The sequence below is a fragment of the Plasmodium malariae genome, assembly GCF_900090045.1.
Source record: "Plasmodium malariae genome assembly, chromosome: 7".
Classification (NCBI taxonomy): Eukaryota; Apicomplexa; class Aconoidasida; order Haemosporida; family Plasmodiidae; genus Plasmodium; species Plasmodium malariae.
In genome coordinates this window covers 468,425-491,811 of record NC_041781.1, presented here as the reverse complement: position 1 = coordinate 491,811, position 23,387 = coordinate 468,425, and the positions used below count along the sequence as shown (strand labels likewise).

At 27.4% G+C, this 23,387-nt stretch overlaps 4 protein-coding genes across 4 annotated transcripts; 2 read left to right on the top strand and 2 right to left on the bottom strand.

The window, feature by feature from the left end:
- Positions 1 to 1,160: 1,160 nt before the first annotated feature.
- Positions 1,161 to 2,744, top strand: PmUG01_07017800 (conserved Plasmodium protein, unknown function; the record flags this gene model as incomplete). Its single annotated transcript, XM_029003906.1, has 1 exon — positions 1,161 to 2,744. The coding sequence occupies one exon, from the start codon at positions 1,161 to 1,163 to the stop codon at positions 2,742 to 2,744; it is 1,584 nt and encodes a 527-aa protein (XP_028860649.1).
- Positions 2,745 to 4,385: 1,641 nt separating this feature from the next.
- Positions 4,386 to 6,063, bottom strand: VPS46 (vacuolar protein sorting-associated protein 46, putative; the record flags this gene model as incomplete). Its single annotated transcript, XM_029003905.1, has 7 exons — positions 4,386 to 4,436; positions 4,795 to 4,878; positions 4,983 to 5,051; positions 5,244 to 5,324; positions 5,510 to 5,624; positions 5,811 to 5,902; positions 6,001 to 6,063. The coding sequence occupies 7 exons, from the start codon at positions 6,061 to 6,063 to the stop codon at positions 4,386 to 4,388; spliced, it is 555 nt and encodes a 184-aa protein (XP_028860648.1).
- Positions 6,064 to 7,394: 1,331 nt separating this feature from the next.
- Positions 7,395 to 12,924, top strand: RNaseII (exoribonuclease II, putative; the record flags this gene model as incomplete). The annotated part of the gene is made up of 2 exons (XM_029003904.1): positions 7,395 to 9,928; positions 10,236 to 12,924. 2 exons carry the CDS (start codon positions 7,395 to 7,397, stop codon positions 12,922 to 12,924), a joined length of 5,223 nt encoding a protein of 1,740 aa, XP_028860647.1.
- Positions 12,925 to 14,333: 1,409 nt separating this feature from the next.
- PmUG01_07017500 (conserved Plasmodium protein, unknown function) lies at positions 14,334 to 22,232 on the bottom strand (the record flags this gene model as incomplete). The annotated part of the gene is made up of 1 exon (XM_029003903.1): positions 14,334 to 22,232. The coding sequence occupies one exon, from the start codon at positions 22,230 to 22,232 to the stop codon at positions 14,334 to 14,336; it is 7,899 nt and encodes a 2,632-aa protein (XP_028860646.1).
- Between the last annotated feature and the right edge of the window lie 1,155 nt (positions 22,233 to 23,387).

Genomic DNA, 23,387 nt, shown 5'->3' with positions numbered 1-23,387 from the left:
AAATCAGTATCCCTTTCGTAATAATGTTGACAGAAATTGTCTGCGTTTATGAGTAAATATGATACATATGAACACATGTACATATATGTATATATAACAAGTGGAAGAAAAGTAAAATAAAAAAATGCTTTATTATTAACAAAAATATTTACGGAATAAATTAATCACTATAAGTATGAATATTTTTGTTTTTGACGATGTTCAAACAAATCATCTTTTTCGGTAAAAGCTGAAAGAAACAGCCAAAGGGTACTAGTGTCAAAGGGAATAAAAAAGTAAGCGGTATGTGGAATGTTCTATTATGTATGATGTATGATATGCGATGTATGAGCTATATGGTATTCGTTAAATTACTAGCGGAAAACAGTAAAAAAATAAAAAGTGAAAAAGGAACATGATCAAAAGTGTTGCTTCTTCTACTAATTCTTTTCCGATGAAGTTGTTAGAATATTTTTAAGGGCATATTATATATAACTACTAACCAAAAATAAGAAAAAAAAAAAAAAAAAAAAAAATTGGAAAAATAGCTTTACAAATGGAATTATTTATAGGTAAACGTACCTCAAAATGAAATGTATAATTTGTAGTGATGACTATCTATTTATAAAATAAAAATAACACTCATGTTTACTTCTTTTTTATATGAAATAAGTATCACAGTAACTTATATCTATGATTTCTTTGGCACATGTATGCTCATTTTATTGTTCAATTGCTTTCTGAGTAAAGCAAAAATGACCACACAAAAATGGTATATGTTTTATACAGAATGAAAATGTTGTTTTTAAGCGTGTTTTATATTGGATACATATACCGACGTGTACGTATTAACGTGTGCTCATTAACGTGTACGTATTAACGTGTGCTCATTAACGTGTACGTATTAACGTGTGCGCATTAACGTGAACGTATTAACGTGTGCGCATCAACGTGAACGTATTAACGTGTGCGCATTAACGTGAACGTATTAACGTGTGCGCATTAACGTGAACGTATTAACGTGTACGTATTAACATGAACGTATTAACGTGTACTTCCTTAAAATGTAGATACTCTTTAATATACGCACCTGCAGAATGGAAACAGGGCGCGTGCTATTTAGTATAAACTCAATTGTAAACCTTTGAGTATTTTTTATAATTTTTAACGTCCTTCCGCTTATGCGTTTACCTGCGCTTCTCTATCATTTGTGTATTTACATAACTATGAATGTAAATCTTTTCCTTGTGTTTGTTATTTTTTTTTTAAGGAATGCAGCGAAAAAAATTGAAAATACGAAATTATTGTTTAGTGGTAGAAAAAAGGTATCTTTTCAAAATAATATACAGAGGAAACAAAATGGAGGTAGAAATAATCACTTCTTTATAAAAAGAAAAAAAAGAGGGGAATCGAACAATAGAAGGAATACATGGCCATTCGGTAGCATCATGAGCGTTAAAAACAGTTCGTCCCCTAAATTAAATGAAGGAGTAAAGAGCGTAAAAGAAAATATAATTCTTTTTTTTAAAAGAGACAAAAACATCATAGAGAGATTAAAAGTTTTAAATGAAAAGGAAAGTATTTGGTTTATGACAGGTTATGCAAAAAATGTATTCAGTCATCATTCTTTTTACAATATTGTCGGTTTTGAAGAAATAAAAGAGATATCTCCAAACAAATTATCCTTAACTAATAAAATAAATTTTAACGATTTATTAAGCAAAAAAATTAACCATAAAGATAGTATTAAAAATGATAGCTATTCAATAGTTAATGCTTATAAAGTGAAAAAGTATGTAATTTTTTTTAAAAATGAAAATAAAAATAATGATGTGGTTAGTAATAATAATGGTAAGAATGATTCTACGAAGGATTTTATTTTATTTACGTACATGTATTTTATTTTTTACATATATGATAAAGAAGGGAAAACGTTTTACATATATGCAAATAATTTGAATAAGGACCATATCATATATGAGATAAATGAATTAAATAGTGAAAACCTTTTTAATTTTTTCGATAGCAAGATATGTAATAAAAAAGATTTAAAAAATATAAGTGTCATATCATTAATTAGGAAAAATAATACTTTAAAAAATATAGTAGAAAATATTTCCACAAACGAACTTCTAAATGTTAATAATTATACTAATAAGTTTAACTCTTACTTGAAAAAGTTATTTCATATGTGTAATAATTCAGACATATTGTTAGAAAATAAAATTAACGTAAAACAGAGGCAACCGTGTATTACTTTAATTTATGGAAACAAAAATTTTATGCTTAAGGGGAAAACCTATTTTGAATATTTAAAAAACTTTTTTCTTAAAAATGAAGAAGACAAAAATTTGTTTGAAAATATTTTTTTAAATAACAAGGGGTACAAATTTTATATTCAGAATGACTTAAATGATAATTCTTCTTATATTTTGAAATGTACAAAAATTACGAAAAAGAAGTTCGATCAATTACATAAGTCTATTACAAATTTTGATAATAAAAATTGTACTACTAAGGACCCTTTTTTTACATATAGTAAAATATTGTTTGACATATACAAAAATAAGAGTGACAATGAAAAGAAAAAAAAAGGACACTCCTGTGGAGAAAATTACTGTGAAAGGAGTATTTATATTAATATTGGAGCTAACGATTATATGGTAGATAATAACTTGCCTATATTGAAAAAAGCGGACGAGACTCTGTTGTTCAGTGTGACAAAACATTTTTTGAATTATTTAGTATCATGCATACATATGTAAAGGCGATATTTTAAAAAGGGGAAAAGTAAATAACCCTAGCGCGTAATTTTGAAGAGAAATGAAAATGGACGAATATATGTGTACGTTGATCTATTGGCCATGTACTTTACTCAATTTATTTTGTTTTTATTTTTTATTTTTTTTTTTTTTGAAGGAAATGATTTAATTTGTTGCATTCATTTGATCATTAGCTATTACGCACTTTTTTTGTATGTTTTTATTTATGGGTAGGTATATATATATGTGTATAGATATACGTGTATAGACATACGTGTATAGACATACGTGTATAGATATACGTGTATAGATATACGTGTATAGATATACGTGTATAGATATACGTGTATAGATATACGTGTATTGATATATGTGTATAGATATACGTGTATTGATATATGTGTATGTGTATAAATTTTTTTCTTTTTTTTTGTAATACAAAGCACCCAAATTGTGCAAATATGTATATTTATATTTGAACATTTTTAAGAAAGAGAAATAATTGAAATTTGTAAGTATGTAATCTTGTTTTTCTTTTTAAACATACATAAAAACGAAATCTTTAAAATCTGCATAGACCTTTTGAAAGTCATTACGCTAGTAAAGAAAATATTTTGAATTTGTTTGGATGTACTTTAATTGTATATTCTTATCGTTCCATGTACTTTTGAGGATTAATAACATGTGTGCATAGGTAAATAAAGAATAATCGTTTTATATGCTTACGTTATTTGGAAAAAAAAAAAAAAATATTATTTGCATTTTCAGGGGACCATTATATAATGAAGTAATTTGAAAAATTCTCGCTGAGTTATAAATAAAGCTTACTCAAATTTTTTGAGGTTCAGTTGATGAAAGTTTGTATATTCAGTTACGCGAATGTGTATACATTTTCAATATACGTAAGAAGAAGAAATAAAAGAAAACATATTTCTTAAAAAAAAAAAAAAAAAAATCAATAAAATAAATAAATAAATTGAAAAAAAAAAACGAATATCTGTACGAATAACTCATTTGTATATTCTGATAAATACATATTTTAGAAGGGCCAAAATTACAAATATTTTACTGTACAAAATAAAATAATTTCCTATTCATAATTTTTAATATCAAATGTATAACTAAATGGGCACGCAAAAAAATATGCATAATAATAATAATAATATAAAAAATCTTTTTCTTTGTTGTTTTTTGATGCAAAAATATATAAAAAAAAAAAAAAAAAAACGAAAGAAAGAAAGAAAAAGAGAAAGAGAAAGAAAATGGGATAGGCGATGTATATCCTTCTCTCATGCTTGTTCCTTTTTTTGAGTTTAAAGGAGAAAAAATGTAACAAGCAAAAAAAAAAAAAAAAAAGCTAATTCTATAAACTTTTTTATTTTTAGACAATAATATACATATTTCGAGTATGCATAAATATATGCTCCATGCATATAAAAATATACAACTATCTGTGTAGCACATTTATTGTTTTATTACATAACAAAAACAAATTAAGAAGATAATCTCATTTTAGGATCTCCAAAATGGTTGTTTTAAAAAGAGGAAGTGAAGGAGGAAAAAAAAAAAATTCACATTTAAGACGCATACAAATATGTACAATTATATGTATATTCAGAGGGTGGAAACAGCGGGAACATTTTGTTATTTTAAATTTTTTATTCTTTCACTCATATTAGATATTTCTTCTAAATGCTATAAAATAAAAAAAAAGCAGAAAGGAATATTACTACCTTTTCACTGTTAAAGGTTGATAAATATATATATATATATATATATATGTGTATACACATGCATACGGACCAATTTTACTATAATATCATTTCTAACATTTTTGACCACGTTTAATTAGGTAAAATATTATATTTAATTTTATCTCTTCCCATTGATTGAACTTTTTTACTTAATTTTTTCATTTATTGTTAATTGTACGTATAAATTTGAACAATATTATTTTAAAAAGAATATATATAACGTGGTGTTGTATGATGTCATTCGCTTGTTTTGTTTTGTTTTATTTTTCTTTACATGGAAATGTAACAAAGTACATTACCTTATTAATAGAACTAACGGGGCCTATTTGTCCATCTAATTTAATGGCATGTTCATCTGCTATTTTTGATATTAATTCATCCACCTGATTAAGCAATTGTAAGAAGTGTAGAATGTAAGGTTTAATAAAGCGAGCTATTAAATGTTATAATTTTTTTTTTCTTTTTTTATAAAATCCCTTTATTTTACCTCTTCTGTTGGTGCATTAATAGCAGAGGAGGTTTGAACGGTGTCGTTTATTAGGTCAGAACTAATACTCTGAAAAAATTAAAAAAGAAAAAAAAAAAAAAAAAATATATATATATATACATACATGTACCACTGTATAAGTAAACGTGATAGTACGTAAATATGTATATAAAAATATGTTATATATTCATCTTTTTCTTTTTCTTTTTTTATTTGATTGGTTTGTACTATTTCGTCAAAAATGTTTTCTAGTTTCATTACATCATTCCCTATTTTAACTGCATTAGTCTCTGCGTTTATTTTCTGTATTAAGGGAATCATAACACCGACGTCTTTAACTAGCTGCAAAAAGGCGATGGTGCACACAAGAAAATTACACACAGAAATGTATTTACTCTATACAAATTTATTTACTATATTTAAGTATATACACTCCATATAAACATATGTTATCACGTAGTTAATTTTTTCCATTTTATTAGACTTTCTTTACACATTTATTTTGCATAAAGCAGTTGAGTACGAACCGATGCACATCTGTGGGCCCCTTCTAATCTTGATACAAGGACATCTAGTTTATTACTTAAATTTAGATAATTAATTTTTTCATTTTTTTTTCTTATGCATTTCTCCGCATATATTCTAACATCAAAGGTTTAAGAAAAAAAAAAAAAAAAAAGGTTAAATTAGATCAAATAAAATAAAATCAGATCAGATTACGAAAAAACACAAATCTAGCACGTAAAAGTCAGATCTAAAAAATGTTGTCTCCAAAAGGAAGATAAAATTTTTCGTGTTTTAAGTTTTTTTTTTTTTTTTTTTACTGACCTTGCGATGTCAATTTTTCCTGCTTGTATTGCTTTTTTTACATCCGTTATTAGTTTCTTTTCTTCTAGTTCTGATCTATTTGATAATTTTTCCTAAAAATTCGTTTATAAGAAAAATGAAAAAAACGAATGACAAGAAAAGGGAAAATATAAGAGTTCATTTAATAGTTAATTTGTAAATGTATTTTTACTAGTTCTTTAGTTTTTAATTTCAAACGAAAGATGTGATCTTCTGTAGATATTTTGTTTCCCATCGTTTTAAAACAAATGGTAACGACAGTAAAGGATAAGAAATGGTTATAATGTTAGTAAATACGAAATAGTACCAGTACAAAGTAGCTGCACAAAATAGTAGTAACAATACTGAGGTAAACAAATAAAAGACGTTCAAATTGATCAAATTAAAACATTAAAAAAATTAGGCATTGAAAGAAACATTTATAAAAAATTATTCTTCCTAAATGGAAAATTTTTTTTTTTTCGTATTTAAGTTTATATGTTGTCAAAATTTTTGTACATACTCCCATTTTTACTATATATACATTGTGTATATATATATGTGTAAATATATATTTATATTATGCTTATTTATATGTGTATATATATGTTTATTATATAAGTTTACATGTGTATATATATATGAAAATATACCAAATATGTATACGCAAATAGTCATTAAAAAATGATCTGAAAAAAATATGTTTCGCGATTAAATTATATTGTTGCTATGACGTATAATTTATTTTATTGAGTAAAAAAAATTAAAAAAAAAAAAAAAAAAAAAAGAGCTAAGCGATAATTAAAAAGGAATTGTAAAAAAGTATTATAATTTGTGAATAAATTGTTAAAAGAAAAAAAAACAAATGAGAAAAAGTTTGTTGATTTTTAAAAATACTGATGAAAATTTTGACAGAAAAAAGCGAAAGAAAGAGAATATGCTTAATTTGAAGCATATATTATATACGTGTTATGTATATATATATATATAATATATATATATATACATATACATATGTATAAGTTCGAACTATTTATTTTTTTTTAATATTCCTCTTACATTTTTTAGTTTGATTTTTAAATATTAATTCAATTTTATAGATTTATTTGCTTGCTTTAAACTTATTTTTGAATAATTCAAAGAAAAAATTTTTATAATCTTTTTTTTATCCTTTTATCGTCTTATCCTTTTAACGTTTTATATTTTCTACATTTTATCATTATATCATTTTATCATTATATAATATTATATTTTTATCTTTTTAATTTTTTAAGTTGTTTGAGTTTTTGAAAAACCACCCCTATTTTTAAGACTATGCCGCGCTATGTGGAGTTTACCCCTGTGTATATATGTGTATAAATATATAGGTACGGTAAATCTAGGCTTAATATATATTTCTTATTAACATCGTATCATTCATCAAAAAATATATATAATACCGTCTAACTGCTCTTGTACTAATATAACAACAAAATGATTTATATAAAGGCAATACAAGTGTGAAAAAAAAAAAAAAATAAAAATAAAAAAAGGTTAAAAGAAACGAAATAAAGACGAAAAAAGGCAAGAAGAAACGGAGAGCGGAATATGTTTTTATTAAAAAATGTTAGAAGATGCTGTTATTACACGAAAATATATGAAAATATAAAAATCATAAGAAAAATTAAATTGGAGAAGGAAAGAGAAAATAAGAAATATTCTCAGATCGAGGAAAATAAATGTAATGTAGATAAAAAGAAGAAACAGCAAGCCATTTTTCCTTATGACATTAAAAAAGATGATAATAATTTTTATGAACAAGTATTTAATAAAATAAAACAGAAAGATATCAAAAATTTGGACAAGTATGCGGAGGTATTTGCAAATATTTGTTCTGAAAGGAAGATAAATGAAAATGCTACTATAAAAAATATATGCATTCAAAAGGAAGCACGGGTGGGGGAAAATATTAAAAAAGGAAATTGCAATAATAAAGTTGTTAGTAGTAGCGAAAATACAAGCGTACAATGCGTTAGTAAAAAATCAACATTTTTAAAAGGAAATGAAATGTACGCCTTGAACAACCACATCCATAATAATGTGAGGAACAAAAATGAAAATATAAATGATAAAAAATATTTGAAAGAAAAAAAGAAATATTTAGAAAGGAAGGATGTTTATTTAAAAGTTGTAGATGATCATATACTAAACAGAAATAAATCTTCAAGGGGAATAAACAAGTCAGAAAAATGTTTGAACAGAGATGGACATTACGTGAAAAGTTTGACTCTGGGAAGGATTAACGAAGAAAGAGCAGGAGAAAAACAAAAATTAGAACAGGTGCTTCAACTAAATGAAGTGCAGATTAAGGGGAAGAAGGTTGAGAATAAAATTTATAAAGAGAATGAACGCATAGAAAGTACATGTAATAAAAAAGGGGTACTACTACAGAACAATGTTGACAGGATGCATGAGGACATTTTGAAAAACGATAAACTGTTAAGCAGTAGTGATACAGATTTAAATAATAACAGTAAGGAAAAACATCAAAGTAGTCATGGGAAGAATACATCTGAAGTAAAATCCGTTCCTTTGAAAGTGAGAAAAAATAAAATTTTAGTTCCAACTACGGATAATGCAATTATAGAGAAGAGTTACATAAATGTGGAGTATGAAGAATATTGGGAAAATGAAAAAATAAATAAAATTTTGGAATTACAGAAAGGTAGTGACAAAGATGTACAAAATAAATTGTTTAAGGGAGTATTATATGTTTCACCATTTGATACAAATAAATGTTTTGTTGTTAATGAAGAATCGTTAGGTTGTTCTAAAAATAATTTTTTTTATGTATATGGGTATATTAGTAGGAATAGAGCCTTGAATGATGATCTAGTATATGCTTATGCGGAAAGAAGAAAGATAAAAAGGTTTCAAGATTCTGAAGAGAAAGAAAATGAACAGATTCAAGTGAATCGTAAAAAGAATACTGATACAAATGGAATGAAAGGGGAGGAAGGGATACAGGAAGAGGGGGGAGTAGATAGAGGAAACGAAGAAAACGAAGAAAAAGAAGAACAGACGGGTAATTTTTGCAGAGTTGTTAACATCGTGGAAAGGAGAAGTATGGAAATTGTTTGCACGTTGAACTATTTAAATATTAAAGAAAAAATAAACAATACATTTGGGAAAAAGGATATATCAAATAAGTTGAAAAATGGAACTGCATCAAAAGTTTTAATTAGTAATAAGGTGGATAGTGATATCGTAAATTATAAGTGTGATAAGGAACATGTAATCAGTAAGCCCAATATTGAAAAGATTGATTATATACAAATATATAAAAATGAAGAAAAAAAAAGAAGTAGCGAAAAATTGCTTGCAAAATTACAATCGGTTGATGCTAGGTTGCCATGCTTCATATATGAGTCATCCAATTTTATGGTAAATAAGATATTGTATCATCTGCAAAAAAAAAAAATTAATTTATATGTTTTGGTTAAATTTAAACAGTGGGAACAGAATCAAATTAATCCATTAGGAAATATTAGTACAATTTTAGGTAGTGAAAAGAATTTGTTTGGTATCATATATTTTTTTATATATTTCTATAAAATACATTTTCATATATATGGAAAAACTGACATGTCCTATTTGAAATCTAAGATGATTGTGCAGGATAAAATTTTTGACGCGTTTTTTCATCGAAAAAATGTTTTCGTTCCACTTGCAAATTATTTTGAGGGTGTGAGTAGTGGTAGTGGTAGCATTAGTAGTGATATCCATAATAATAGCCAAGGAAAAGGGAGCAAGAGCTACGTCGACCAAATTGAAAAAAAAATAGCATATCTGAGGTATATTCAGCAAACTAATAGAAGTATACAAAAATACATGATCAAATGTTTATTAAAAAACAGGGACATAATTACTCATTTGGACATATTTACCATAGACCCCTTGAATGCAAAAGATCTGGATGATGCTTTATCCATTGAATTTGTGAAGACTGATAAAAATTCGAAAAAGAAATTTCAGTACAAAATAGGAGTACATATTTCAGATGTTTCCTTTTTTATTTCCCCCAATTCATACTATGATAAGTTGGCCTCAAAAATTTGCAATACCATATATATGGACATAATGTAAGCTATTTGTGAGTGTTCATTTGAGATAAAAAAAGATAATACGAAAATAAGTTATCATAAAATAAAAAAAAAATATATGAAAATATAAATATGAAAAAAAAATAAAAATAAAAAAAATATATATTTTTTGCCAGTGCTGTGTGCTCTCCTATGCATTGTACTTGCTCATGGCGCAATCTCTCCTTCACATTTATGCATTTACATGACTGCATTACTTATATGGTGTAACTTCATTTATATGGATTGTTTCTTTTTGTTATATTGACCTTAATATGTATATTTTTCTCTTTTCCGTCCCTTGTAGGGTAATCCATATGCTTCCATCAATTTTGAGTGAACACATTTGCTCCTTAAACACTGAAGGGGAGAAGTTATCCTTCTCGATCTTTTTCTTCATAGACAATATATCAAACCCATATGATATATCTGTAGGAGAAATGTTGAAAGGTGTAGATATAAAGAAATGTTTAATTAAAAGCAAGTATAAGTTGAATTACGATGTGGTGGAAGATTATATAAATGACATATATCTAAGCATTAATAGTACTATTGGATGTAGCAGTAATTGCGAAAGTGAAAGTAATAGCAGAAGTGGTAGTAATAGCAGAAGTGGTAGTAATTACCGTAGTGCTAAGTGCATTGAGGAGAAAATATTAGTTCGAGGGGATTTAAACTTAAGTTACTTTATACCCAATTTTGAACATATCTGTGATAAGCATAATATATCAGTTAAGATAGGGAGTGATATATTTAGACTATATTTATTATCAAGAATGTTGAAAGAGAAAACAGGAAGGAAAAACATTTATCAAACAGAAACTTTGCTCTTTGCTTTGCCCAACACCTACTCGAATAATGATAATTCTTCAGAGGAGTTCAAACCGATAAATATAGACGAAATGACAAAAGAGTATATATCATTCGAAGGTAATGATGATATGTATGTTATTGAAAAATTTTTAAAAAGACCGAAATTTAAAAAGTTGTTAAACGAAACAAATATGGAAAATGTACATCTAGAAAAAATTGAGTATAAAAAGAAAAGTCATATGTTAATAGAAGAAATGATGATTTTAACAAATTTTTTAGTTGCTAATAAAATATTTGATAATAAGAGATTAGGATTATTGAGAATACATGAAAACTCCTCGGAAGAAATAAAGAAAAACTTTTTACATATTATTGATTATAGTACATACAACAAAATCAACAGAATGATTAACATAAATAATAACACAATAAATGATATATTATCAGTATGTGAAAAAGTGTTAAGTGAAAATCAACTGCTGTGTCTTCATTACAACATTTTGAAATATTATAAAGAAGCTATTTATATTCCCTTTGTAGAGGGAGAAAAAAATTATTCATGTCATTTTGGTCTTCTCTTAAGTAAGTACATACATTTTACTTCACCTATTAGGAGATATATTGATATTGTTGTTCATAGAATTCTAAATAGTGTTATTGAAGAGGAAATATTACCATATACTTACGAAGATTTTAAGAGAATATGTGAACAGTGCAATTATCAGAAGAAGAAAACGGACGAAGCTCAGACGCATTTGAAAAATTTTCTTTTAAACAAATACCTAATATATTTGAATAACAACAAGCATAAATATGAGGGGGTGAGCGATGTACAAGCAGAAATGGGGGAACAGTCGGGTCATCGGTACCACAGTGACAGACAAGATTCGGCCTACTCAAAAAGAAAGACAAGGCGGCTAGTTCAATACTACAAAGGAGAAGGGACTCAGAAAAAGGGGGATGACAAACCCCTTGAGGAAGAGGCAGACAAAACAGAAGAAACAGATGAAAGTTACAAAAGTGGCAGAAGTGACAAAACTGACGAAAGACATTGTTTTCAGCATAGTGTGAACTTAAAAAAAGGGGGGCATATACCAATAAAGAAATACTTTTATTTAAATAGGGGAGTGATAAGCTTCCTAACTGAAGCTTATATTCAAGAAATCGTTATAACGAAAAATATAAAAGAAAATATTTGTCTTAATATATTAAACAGCAATTACATTAATGTTAATGGTAAGGAGGACGGTGTAAGTGACAATATTATGCCCATTACGCACATTACATACATTTCGGACTCGTCAAAAAATATGAACAGTATAAGCAGAAAGAACGTGGATGGTGAAAATAAAATTCTGAGTACCAATGAGGAAAATTTTATCGATCAAAGGGGAAATACATGTAGTAGTACTGGAAGTAGTAGCAGTGGTAGCAGCAATGATGGTGCTGATTATAATATGGAAGAAAGCTCAAGAGTGAAAATTAAAAAAAGCATAAATGATAATATAAAGCTGAAAAACGCAATTGTCTTCTATGTGCCAATAGTGGAGACAGAAAAGTCAGTCAGTGATAATTTGCTTAGTTTGAAATTTGAGTACGTTTTAATATCATTTAAAGAATGTACATATATTTATAATATATCAAATGATGTATTATTTAAAATAAATTTGGATTTTTGCACCACAAATGAGTCTAGTCAAAATAGTTTATATAATGATGAGGGAAATCCTGGGGAAGAGCAGAAAAGGAATAAACGACTTTATAACATTTTTAAACAAATAACAAACATGAAAATATGTGTTAAATATCAAGTATTAAAATTAGAAGAAGGAAAAAATTTTCAAGAAATTTACGATAGTTTATATATTCATGATGTTTTTATCAAACGGGATGATGAAGTCAACAAACTGAAGAAACAGACTTACAGTTTGGATCCTGTTGTAGATGAAAAACGTATAAAAAATGAACAACAATATAATGAACGTAGTAACCTAAATGATAGTGCACAGGTAAAAATGGCAATTAAACAAAAGAGTTCACAGTTCCACGATAACATAGAACTTGTGCATGATAAAACTGTAGAATGTAATGAAGGAAACGAATACGAAAAAATAAGCAGATTTCAGAAGAAGGCAGTTTTTCTTATACCAGGACTGCAAATGTGGGCCTTGCGCCTGACATGACGATATACACGTATAAATATGTATGTATATATACACATATATATATACGGGTGTTTATATATATATATGAATACATGTTCATATACAACCGTCAGAGGGTACACATAATGTATACAGATTCCTACTTCGATCGTGTAGATCCAATAAATGTTGCTAATTAGAAGGAAAAAAAGTAGTTATATTCTTGCAGAGTTAGGTGAGCACTATAAAGAGAGTATTTTGGGATGTCTTTTTATTTTGTTATCATGCATTTTTCATTACTCCCTCATTATTTATTACTTTTATTTCACCAAATTTTATTTTCATTTTATTTTGTTCATTTTATTTATTATGCTTATTCTATTTTGTTTATTTATTGTGCTTATTTGTTTTATATAGTTTATTTTAATGAATTTATTTTAATTTAATTTTTTTTTTTTTACTTTTTTATGTGAGCTGTACGAAGAGTCCTTTGGCTCTCGTTTACATAAGGCAGTACATAAGACCATGCGTTTACTCTATACATAAGCATACATGGGCGTATCATTGTACTTGCCTTCTTGTGCGCTTATCGGTCTTATTAATTATTAAATATCATGCTCTATTTAATTTTTTGATTTTCCATTTTAAAGTTCACACCTTTGTAGAAATTTAATACACATATTTTTGTTCTTTTGAACTATAAATTTGCTTTTTCGTTTAGAGGTGCCTTTTGCTTAACTTCTTATAAATATATTATTCAAATAATTAAAAATAAATCTTCAATAAAACTGTAAAAGAATATATATGCACAGTTATATTTGTCTTTCCGTGAACCATTTTACATATATATGGGGATACATACGCATGTATACATATATATATACACTCACATATATAAGCAGGAATATACAATACATATACATAATTAACATTGCAAAAAGTGAGAAAGCAAAAAAATAAGAAAATACGCATTTATATATTTTTGCGTTTACAAAATATAATCTCTTTGGTTAAAAAAAAATTATGTTAAACAGTGCTTTAAAAAAAAAGAAAAACAAAAACAATTTACAAACTTAATAATATTTGACTGGGCTATTTTGGTAAGCCGCACCAATTGCATGAATAATTGAAACTGTACATCATATACTTAAAACGTGCACTGATAAAAAGGAAAATAAATAAGGATAAAATTATATCACGTGAACCAAAGAGAGCACAATGCAGCGAAAAAAAAAAAAAATTAAATTAAGTGTAGACCGGGTACACAATGCAAAAAAAGAAAAAGAAAAAAACATAGCACACATAAAACTTGTGGAAGGTTATAAAATTGTTCGAGACCCATATATTAGCAAGTACTTTGTATAAGTATATAGTGAGTATACACTAATGGTGTTGTAAAAGGAGCTAAAAAAGTAAAAGGCCGCAGTGTGTGTCTTTCCCTAATTGTTCTATACCAATTGATGATTTTTTTTGAGTCGTAAATCAATTTTAATAGCATAATGATCAGACATCGTTACAAAATGAACATTCCTTATTTTCATACAAAATGAGTAGCAACAATTGAAATTTTGGTAATACCTGTGAGAATGTATCATTACTGAGGGCTCATTAAATAATATCTTTGCACTCTTAATATAATAATGCTTCAGAATTTTTAGATCTCCATATTTTTTAATGTTACGTTGTTCTGGCTTTTCTTTATTACTGCAATTTCGACTATTTATTTTGCCACTGTTCCATTTGCTACCCTTATCACTTCTGCTGTGCAATTTCCAAACAAAACCTGAGTGTGCATGATCATCTCCTTCCTTACTATCCTGTCCATATGGTAAAGCGTTCGTCTTCAGGTTTTTGTCACTCCTTATTAGGTGTTCATTGTAACTCATTTTAATATTACTATTTTTCTGAACTTTTATATTGTCTTCTTTATTTTGTTTATTATTTTTATCCTTTCTGTAATTTATTGGAGGGAAAAATATGTAATCGCACCTTAATCCGTTACATCTAGAATGTGGTCCGATTAAATTCAAAGGGTTCAAAGGATCCCATGTAAATTCATCACACGAAAGAGAATCATCTTTCTGCACATTAAAAAAAATTTTATTTTTTTTTTTAAGATTTATTTTTTCATATAAATTATTATGATATATATCTCCTCGTCCTGTACTCTGAAAAATATTAAATTTTTTTTCCTTATGAAAATTATTTTTTTCTTTCATTAGATTTCTTCCAAACCACTGTTCTCCTTTCTTGCTCCTTCTAAAAAAATAGTTGCACATAGATTTTTTTTGTCCTCGTCTAAATATATTTTCCTTTTTATTGTTTTTGGGGGATTCATTCTGTGGAACACAGTAATCACACGTTTTAGTAAAATTTCTTCCTAACTTGCTGTTCGATAACTTACTACTGGTTACTCCACTACTTGCTAATCCATTTCTTTCTAATGTGCTACTTGCTAATATGCTTCCTGGCGATTTGTGCGTGTGAAAATTCTCTACATAGTTTCTGTCATTTTGCGTAGGCTGCTCTTCGTGCTTCCCCTCCTTCTCACATAATAAAAATTGCTCCTCATCACTCATACTATTTTTAGAATTATTTTCATAAATATTAAATGTGTGTCTTAACATTTCTGTAATTTTAAACTTCAATTTTTTGATAAAATAGAAAATATCTTTTTTTAGCACTTGTTCACTGTTATGATTATACCATTTTTTTGTGAAATATAGAAAATTATTGCAACTTGCATTTTTCTTACTTTGTTCATTTATATTTCTTCTATTTTTATTATTATTGAAAGGATCTATCTCATCATTCCTCATGACATTCGATGCTTCCTTTTCTTGAGGATATACAGTCTGACCATCTTGTACCTCTCCATTAACGGTACAAAACAAAGCGCTCTTTTGGTCATTTCCTTTTTCCCCTTTTTTGTAATATGTATATTTTTTATCTTCCTTAATTTCTAGTCTTTTTTCACCTTTATGGTAGTGGGACCTTCCGTAACTCCTCATGAACTTGCAGAAAATTTTTTTTTTTATATATTTCATTTTCTTTGCAAATTTAGATATTTTTTTCTTCTTCTTGTTTGTGTTAACACTTGCATTTTCTTCGTTCGCATCGTTGGTTGCGTTAGATGTACTTATTACAACATTTATATCTTCATTAATAGAATCAGTGTTTGTAATACATTTGTTGACATCTTCGACTTTGTTATTATCGCTACAATCGGCATGACTAACGACACTGTCATCGTCCTTGCCATTGTAACCGTCTACCTTTCTGGGTAACACAAACTCCGTTTTTTCATTTCTTTGCTCTTGTTGTACTTGTTCTTGTTCCTCCTGTTCTTTACTCAAAAAGAAACTTGTTTTTCTTTTTTCCTTATCCTGATAATTAGTCCTGATATAGTTTACGCCTTCTTGTCCTTCATCATGTGAAGAGCTTTTATTCAATCTAGAATTATTTTTCTCTATTTTTTTGATCTTTTCAGAGTATATACCATTTTGAGGGTTTTCATTATATATATGCGTGAGGGTAGTATTACCTTCCTTATATGAGTCACAACAGAGTGAATTGGTAATATCTCTGAAGCGTCCTTTATAACACTCTTTGTAATGGCATTTGTAATGATCTTCGTTCTTTATTTCGTGGTTCCCTAATACTCCACTTTTTTCAGTAATGGGTACATCATCTGTTAAGTCCCTTCTCATATTTCCATTATGTTCATTTTTAACAAACACTTCACCATTTAATATATCGTTTTCTTTATTCTTTCTTATTACTCTGTTCGTAGCATCTGAATATGTATACCCTTTTTCCACCTCACTTACTAGTCCTTTCTTATTGTTCGTATAATCTACTTTGCTGATAAAACACCTTGAGCTATTCCAATTGGTGTCACTTAAATCGTTCATATCTTCTTCCCCTTCTTCCACTTCTTCTCCTTCTTCCGTTTCTTCCTCTTCTTCCACTTCTTCCTCCTCATCATCGTACAGATCCGTGTACGAACGATTGCTGTCGCTCGAAATATCACTTGAGTATAAATTATAATCACTGTTATTGTTGGTGCAGTTTTTGAAATTGTTATAATATTCTTCCTTTTTACCTGCACAATAATCTGACTGTTCGTAGTACTTTGTCATAACTTCATTTGAAGTATTTCTTTTTTCATTATTTTTGAACAAGCTGATTTTATTATAAACAATATTATTATTAAGTTTAGTATCCCATTTAATAATATCACAAGTAGAACACCTTTGTATGTTCTTCTGTGTCCTGATGCTATCATTTTTTTGGTGGATGTTCCCACAAATATTGGATGGTCTTGTTTCATTCTTAATATTTGGTATACTGCGCATACAAATATCCTTACCCTTTTTTATATAGTCTACACTTGTGTAGTTGTTGCTGTTTCTGATATCTAAGCAATTTTTGCTTATATCAGTATAGCTACTACTTATACATGTGCATGTGTTAATAACATCCGTAGATATGTTCTTTATATCCTCACTATCGTATCCTTTATATTTTATATCACTACTAGGAAAACATCCTTCTTTCTCTTCATCTAACTTTGCTACACAAAATGTACTAGTTGCATGCAAATTTCTTTTACCACTTTTAATGTCGTAATTAGGAAAATCGTTATTTTTAGAAAAATGAGAAACGAAATTTTTAATAGGGTTGCTCTTACTACAACTAATCTCATTAAAATAAAAATAATTTTCGTTATTGTTAATGTTATTCAACTTTATGTCCACATTATCCGTTTTACTATTTTTTCTGTATGTACTTCTAACTTGTTTATATCTTTTTTTTTTTTTGACATTTATATGATTAAAGTATTTTCTTTTCTTTTTTTTGATTTTAACTATAGTTTTTATTGCTCTACTGTTATTACAAATACATAAACTAGTACCTAGAAAACACGTATTACTATTTTCATTGGATTTTTCTTTATTTTTGTAATGGCATACTACGCAGAAGCCGTTTTTAAGCTTTTTAAAGTGCATGTATGTTCCCGTTTTTATTGTATTATTCACATTATTATTATTACTATTCATACTATTATCATTATTAACAGAAGAACTTTCAAATTTCATTGCACATGGCTTAAAGTTATTTGTTTCTAAATATGTTATTGGTGAAACTATGTTGTTTTCATGTAGCTCGCATTTTTTTACGCTCTTCCTAAGCTGCTTGCTATCGTCATTACATAAGTTCAGGAAATGGGGATTTTTGCAATTATTGCACAAAAGTTTAGCCGAATTGGCGTAAAAAGTTGAGTTGTAATTTTCCCCACTCTTTACAATTTTCTCACTGTTGTAATTTTCTTCACTGTTGTTATTACTTCTCTTTTTACCGAGGAAAATAGCAGTAGATTTATTATTAATGGACTTGTTATTTTTTCTATTTTCTTTTTTCTCCCTTGAGTTTTCGAGATAGATACTTTTTAATGCACATTGACAGCAGTCAATGTTGCTATTATCATGATCGCTAGATCCACTATCGAGATAAATACACCCCTCATTAGTACCATAACCATCTGTTTTGTTTCCAATTTTACTACCATTTTTGTTACCAATTTTGTTTCCATATTTGCTGGCACTATCATCACTTTTGTTCAAACTGTAGATCCTCTTGTCAACATCATTTCCACCGCTCTCATAAACGAATTCGTATCCAATTTGTTTGTTATCCGCCGGGAGTAAACAATCAAACTGGTTATACAAGTTGGGAGAGATAACGGGTGTTTTGCTCCTTTTTAATTGACGTAGAGGTTTAGCTAAAACTTGTTTTATTTTTTTTTTTTTGACATTCCTAGCATAAAGCCATGCATCTTTCCATCCTCTTTTAATAAAAGAAGAATAATTATTTGGACACAAATTAGGAGCAGCATTTAAATCACCAATAATTATTGGTATTGTATTTCTTTTTTCAGCATTTCTAGCAATTTTCATGATTTGTTTAATTTCAAAATCTCTAACTTTTTCTATATATTTTGATTCTGTGTCAACAGCACCACTAGCTAAATGCATATTGACCAGAGTAATGTAACTGAAAAATGGAACATCAATAACTACTTCTAAAAATCCTTTAGTTCCGAATAAATTTTCTAAATATGTCACATGTTTAAATTGATGAAAATAAGAATATATAATGGGGTATTTACTAAATACTAACAAGCCATGATGTAGGGCGAAATATTTCTTTTTTTTGCAATTTTTCTCTTTTCTTTGTACGCCGCTTCGACTGTTCATGTTTGCGTTACTGATATTTGGATTGTTCCTTTTACCCCCATTCTTGCAATAATTTAGACTATTCCTTTTACAAGCATTATTAATGATACTACTGTTGCTACATTTGTCGTCTCCAATGTCGCTACTTTTAACGTCACTTTTGCGATCATTTTTGCTGTAACTTTTTCCATCATTTTTGCTGTAACTTTTGCCATCATTTTTGCTGTAACTTTTTTCGTCATTTTTATCGTCACCTTTACCACCCTGTTTATTGCTACCTTCTACAATATTGCTTCTGGGCCCATTTTCTTCATTCCCATCAACCTTATTTGCACCGATAAATTTGTTCATAAATATATCGCTGCAATAATTATCTCTAGCACAAAAAGGATAACTCGAATTTAAATTACTTTTAAGATATTCTACATGTTTCTCGTCATATACTTCCTGTAGAGCTATTATATCTGCATTTGTTTTTTTTAAAGCAAAAGGAATATGAAGAAGTCTACTTGAAATAAATGGAGGGTTTTGATAAATACAAATCCCACATATTTTATATTCTAATAATCCTGTATTAAATGACATGAATGATAGATTTTTTAGCATCCTTTTGGTAATTTTTAAATTTTTCTTTTCCTTATCTTCTCCATTTTGTTTGTGTTCTTTAGTACTGTTGTCACTTTCATCACATATCTTATTACTGCTGCTTATTGTTCTACCTTCATCCGTGATATTCACATTACTCTGATTACATATATTGTCATTACAACTTGTAATATTATTATTATTACTCCTACTACGTGAACTGCTTTTACAGTTAGCAGTGCTGTTACCAGCATCTACATTATTAATTCCTTCAGCGTCCTTATTTTCGTTTCCATTCACGTTAATTTCACCTTTATTATTATTACCTTCCACATTAATATCTTCATTATTATCGTTATCGTTATTGCTGCGTTCATCATTACTCTTATCATCACCTACAAAGTCGTCTTCTCCTTTGTTATTCTTATTGTCTTCATCGTTATTATTGCTATTATCATTGTCATTACCTTCACTGTTGTTATTATTGCCACCGCTGCTATTGCTGTTTTTGTTATTATTGTTTCCACTGTTGTTGTAATTATTTTCATTACCGTTACTCTTCTTGCTGTTACTGTCCTGTTCGCTACCACTACCTTTTTCGCTATTCTGTCCACTATCTCTACTTCCCCTACGATGATTATGTTCGTTTCCTTCCCTACTGTAGGTATTACTGTTATGATCATTCCTTCCACTATATTCTTCACTGTTTCTAATTTCACCTTTGCTCTTATATTCTAAAGAATTTTTGAGGGTCATTTCACACATAAATTTTTTAGCCAATTTACCGTTTTTCACTCTGATCATGTTCATACATGTCCTCTTTCCTACTTTTCCGGACTGCCTATACTGATTTCTGAAATAACTGTGGCGATTTTTACTAAGATTGAACATCTCCTCATATCGCACCTTCCGCTCGCAGTTCATATATATGCTCATATTGTTCCTGTTATTGTTGCCAATGTTATTGTTGCCAATGTTATTGTTGCCAATGTTATTGTTGCCAATGTTATTGTTGTCAATGTTATTGTTACCAATGTTATTGTTGCCAATGTTATTGTTACCAATGTTATTGTTGCCAATGTTATTGTTACCAATGTTATTGTTGCCAATGTTATTGTTACCAATGTTGTTATTTTTGCCGCTACTGTTGCTGTGGTTGCAATTGTTGTTCCCCTTTTTACTTATCTTGTTATTTCTGCGTTCTACACTAAAGGGCATTCTGCCTTCTTTCAAATTTTTTATCATACAAAATACTTTAGTAGCAAAAAAGGGGAAATCCTTTTTACATATTTCTGTTAAATATGCAATTAACTGTAGAGTTATAAATGTATGTTCATAAGATACGTTAATTTTAAAATGGTTCTGACTATGTAATACAACTTTCAAAATCAAAAAATGGATGATACTATCTAATTTAAAATGGCGAGCAAATTGATGACCATCGGGAGGAATATAATGCTGAATAGCTACACACAAAAAAAAATGTAATATCTGCGAAAAATTTGTAAGGAAAGCTTTCCCGCATTTATTTATAATACGCATTTCCCTTTCTACTGGTAAATATTCTTGAGTATTAAACAATTTTGTATTTTTGTGATGATACAGAAGATGATGCACATTTTTTATAATAGGTATGCATAAAAAAAGAATATTCTCTACTAAGCTAACGTAATATATTATTATTATTTCTGTTATTGTTACTTTTATTATCATTATCATCTTGATCTTGATATGGTTATTTTTTTCGATTATCCTATTTTTGTCAAATTTCGTATAATTATTCTCTTCTATATAATAAAAAAGGGCATTTTTAATTTTCTCATCTTTCCGTCCTCTTATTGATAGTAAAAATATAATTAGCGCACAGCTACTATTTTTATATTGAATTATATGATTTTTCTTCTCGTTGTCTTTGTTCTTTATACTTTTTAAAATATGATTATTCTTATATTTCAATGAAACAACATTGCTATTAAATTTTTGTACACAATTAAAAAATAAAACATATTTCGTAAAATTAAATGTGTCCCATGAGTCATTATGAAGCAAAAGGTGAATATAAGAAATATGGGAGAAAACAGAAAAACTACTCCAGTTACAAAAAATTAATAGATACGTCTTTACAAAAAATAGAAAAAAATTCTTTATGAAATGTAATAAAATCTCCTTTATATATTTTCTAATTTCTAACAAAAAAAAGATAACAAATAAGTTAATAATTAAAACTTGTCGTTGGCTCATTACAATTTGATAATTACTTTCCACTATATATGAGGAATACTTCTTTTTTAAATGGATATTCGGATAAACGCAAAAAATATAAAGCTCACTAATAGACGTAGCCGAGATCGCCTTAGTATTATACTTATTATAACACCTTTGTTTTGTGAAATTCATAAAAGCTCCTGAATAGGTTACTATTATATCTTCAACATTTCCATTAAATCGTTTTTGTTGATTACTAACATGCGCATTATTATTAAACATAATATTTATTAAATGTTCCTTAACTTCAATTTTCATTATGTGTTCACTTAACTTTTTTTTTTTGTTTTTAAATCATCATGTATCATTTTCACAGCTGTTGCTATATTGAGATTACATTATATATGTAATTGTTATTTTGATTATATATCAAATAGTACGCAATAATTTCACGAATCTCTTAAACGATTCCTCTATTGTAATGGTAATATTTAAAAGGTAACAAAAAAAGGGATTGGGGAATAAAAAGATATAGAATTACAAAAACACGGGGAAAAAATGAAAAAAACTGATTAAAAGGAAAGGATAAAAAAATATAATCATAAAGTAAAAATACGGGGAATACGCAAAAAATATGGGGAAAAAAAAAGGTTAAATTAGGAAAAAACAAAATAAGAAAATGATAAAATAAGAAAAAAGGAACATTAAAAATCTTTATAACTATTATCATGAAAAAATTATAATAAAAAACTCACTACTGAAAAAAAAAAAAAAAAAAAAAAAAGGAACATTAGAGTGTGTTAATTAGCTCACTGCTTATTGGATACTGTACATTCTTTTTACTAAAACGAAAAAAAAATAAAACAAAACATAAATCAAGAAAAAACAAAATAAAAACAAAGCTGTGATATTATACATTCATTTTATTTTATTTCAATTTATTTATTTTTTTTTTTTTTTCATTATGTACATGTAAGTACAATATATGCGAAAGTATTCATTTTTCTCTCTTTTTTCTGGTGTTTTTCAGATCTTTGTGTATTATCTATAGTACTAAACATAAAAATAAAAAATGGAAAAAAGCAAAAATTGTAATTTGCAAATACTTTGAGTTTAAATTGTGACGATTAAAAAAGGAATTAGGAAAAAGAATATTAAATGAATACAAAAAAAATGTTATTTTTTTATATTTTTTTCTTATATTTTTTTTATTTGTTCTTATACCTATACTTATGTGTTGAAATATATGTACATATGCACAAAATATATATTAATTTTATGTTTTATTATTGTAATTGTAATCATATTTTTTGTTATTATCATAAACGTTTTTCCCAATTTGATATTATATATATATATATATGTATATTTTTTTTTTTTTTTTTTACCGAATTTAAAAAAATTTCATAGGAATGTATATTGATCAATGGAACGAATTTTTCGTTCTTACTACAATTAGTTTTATTGAATATT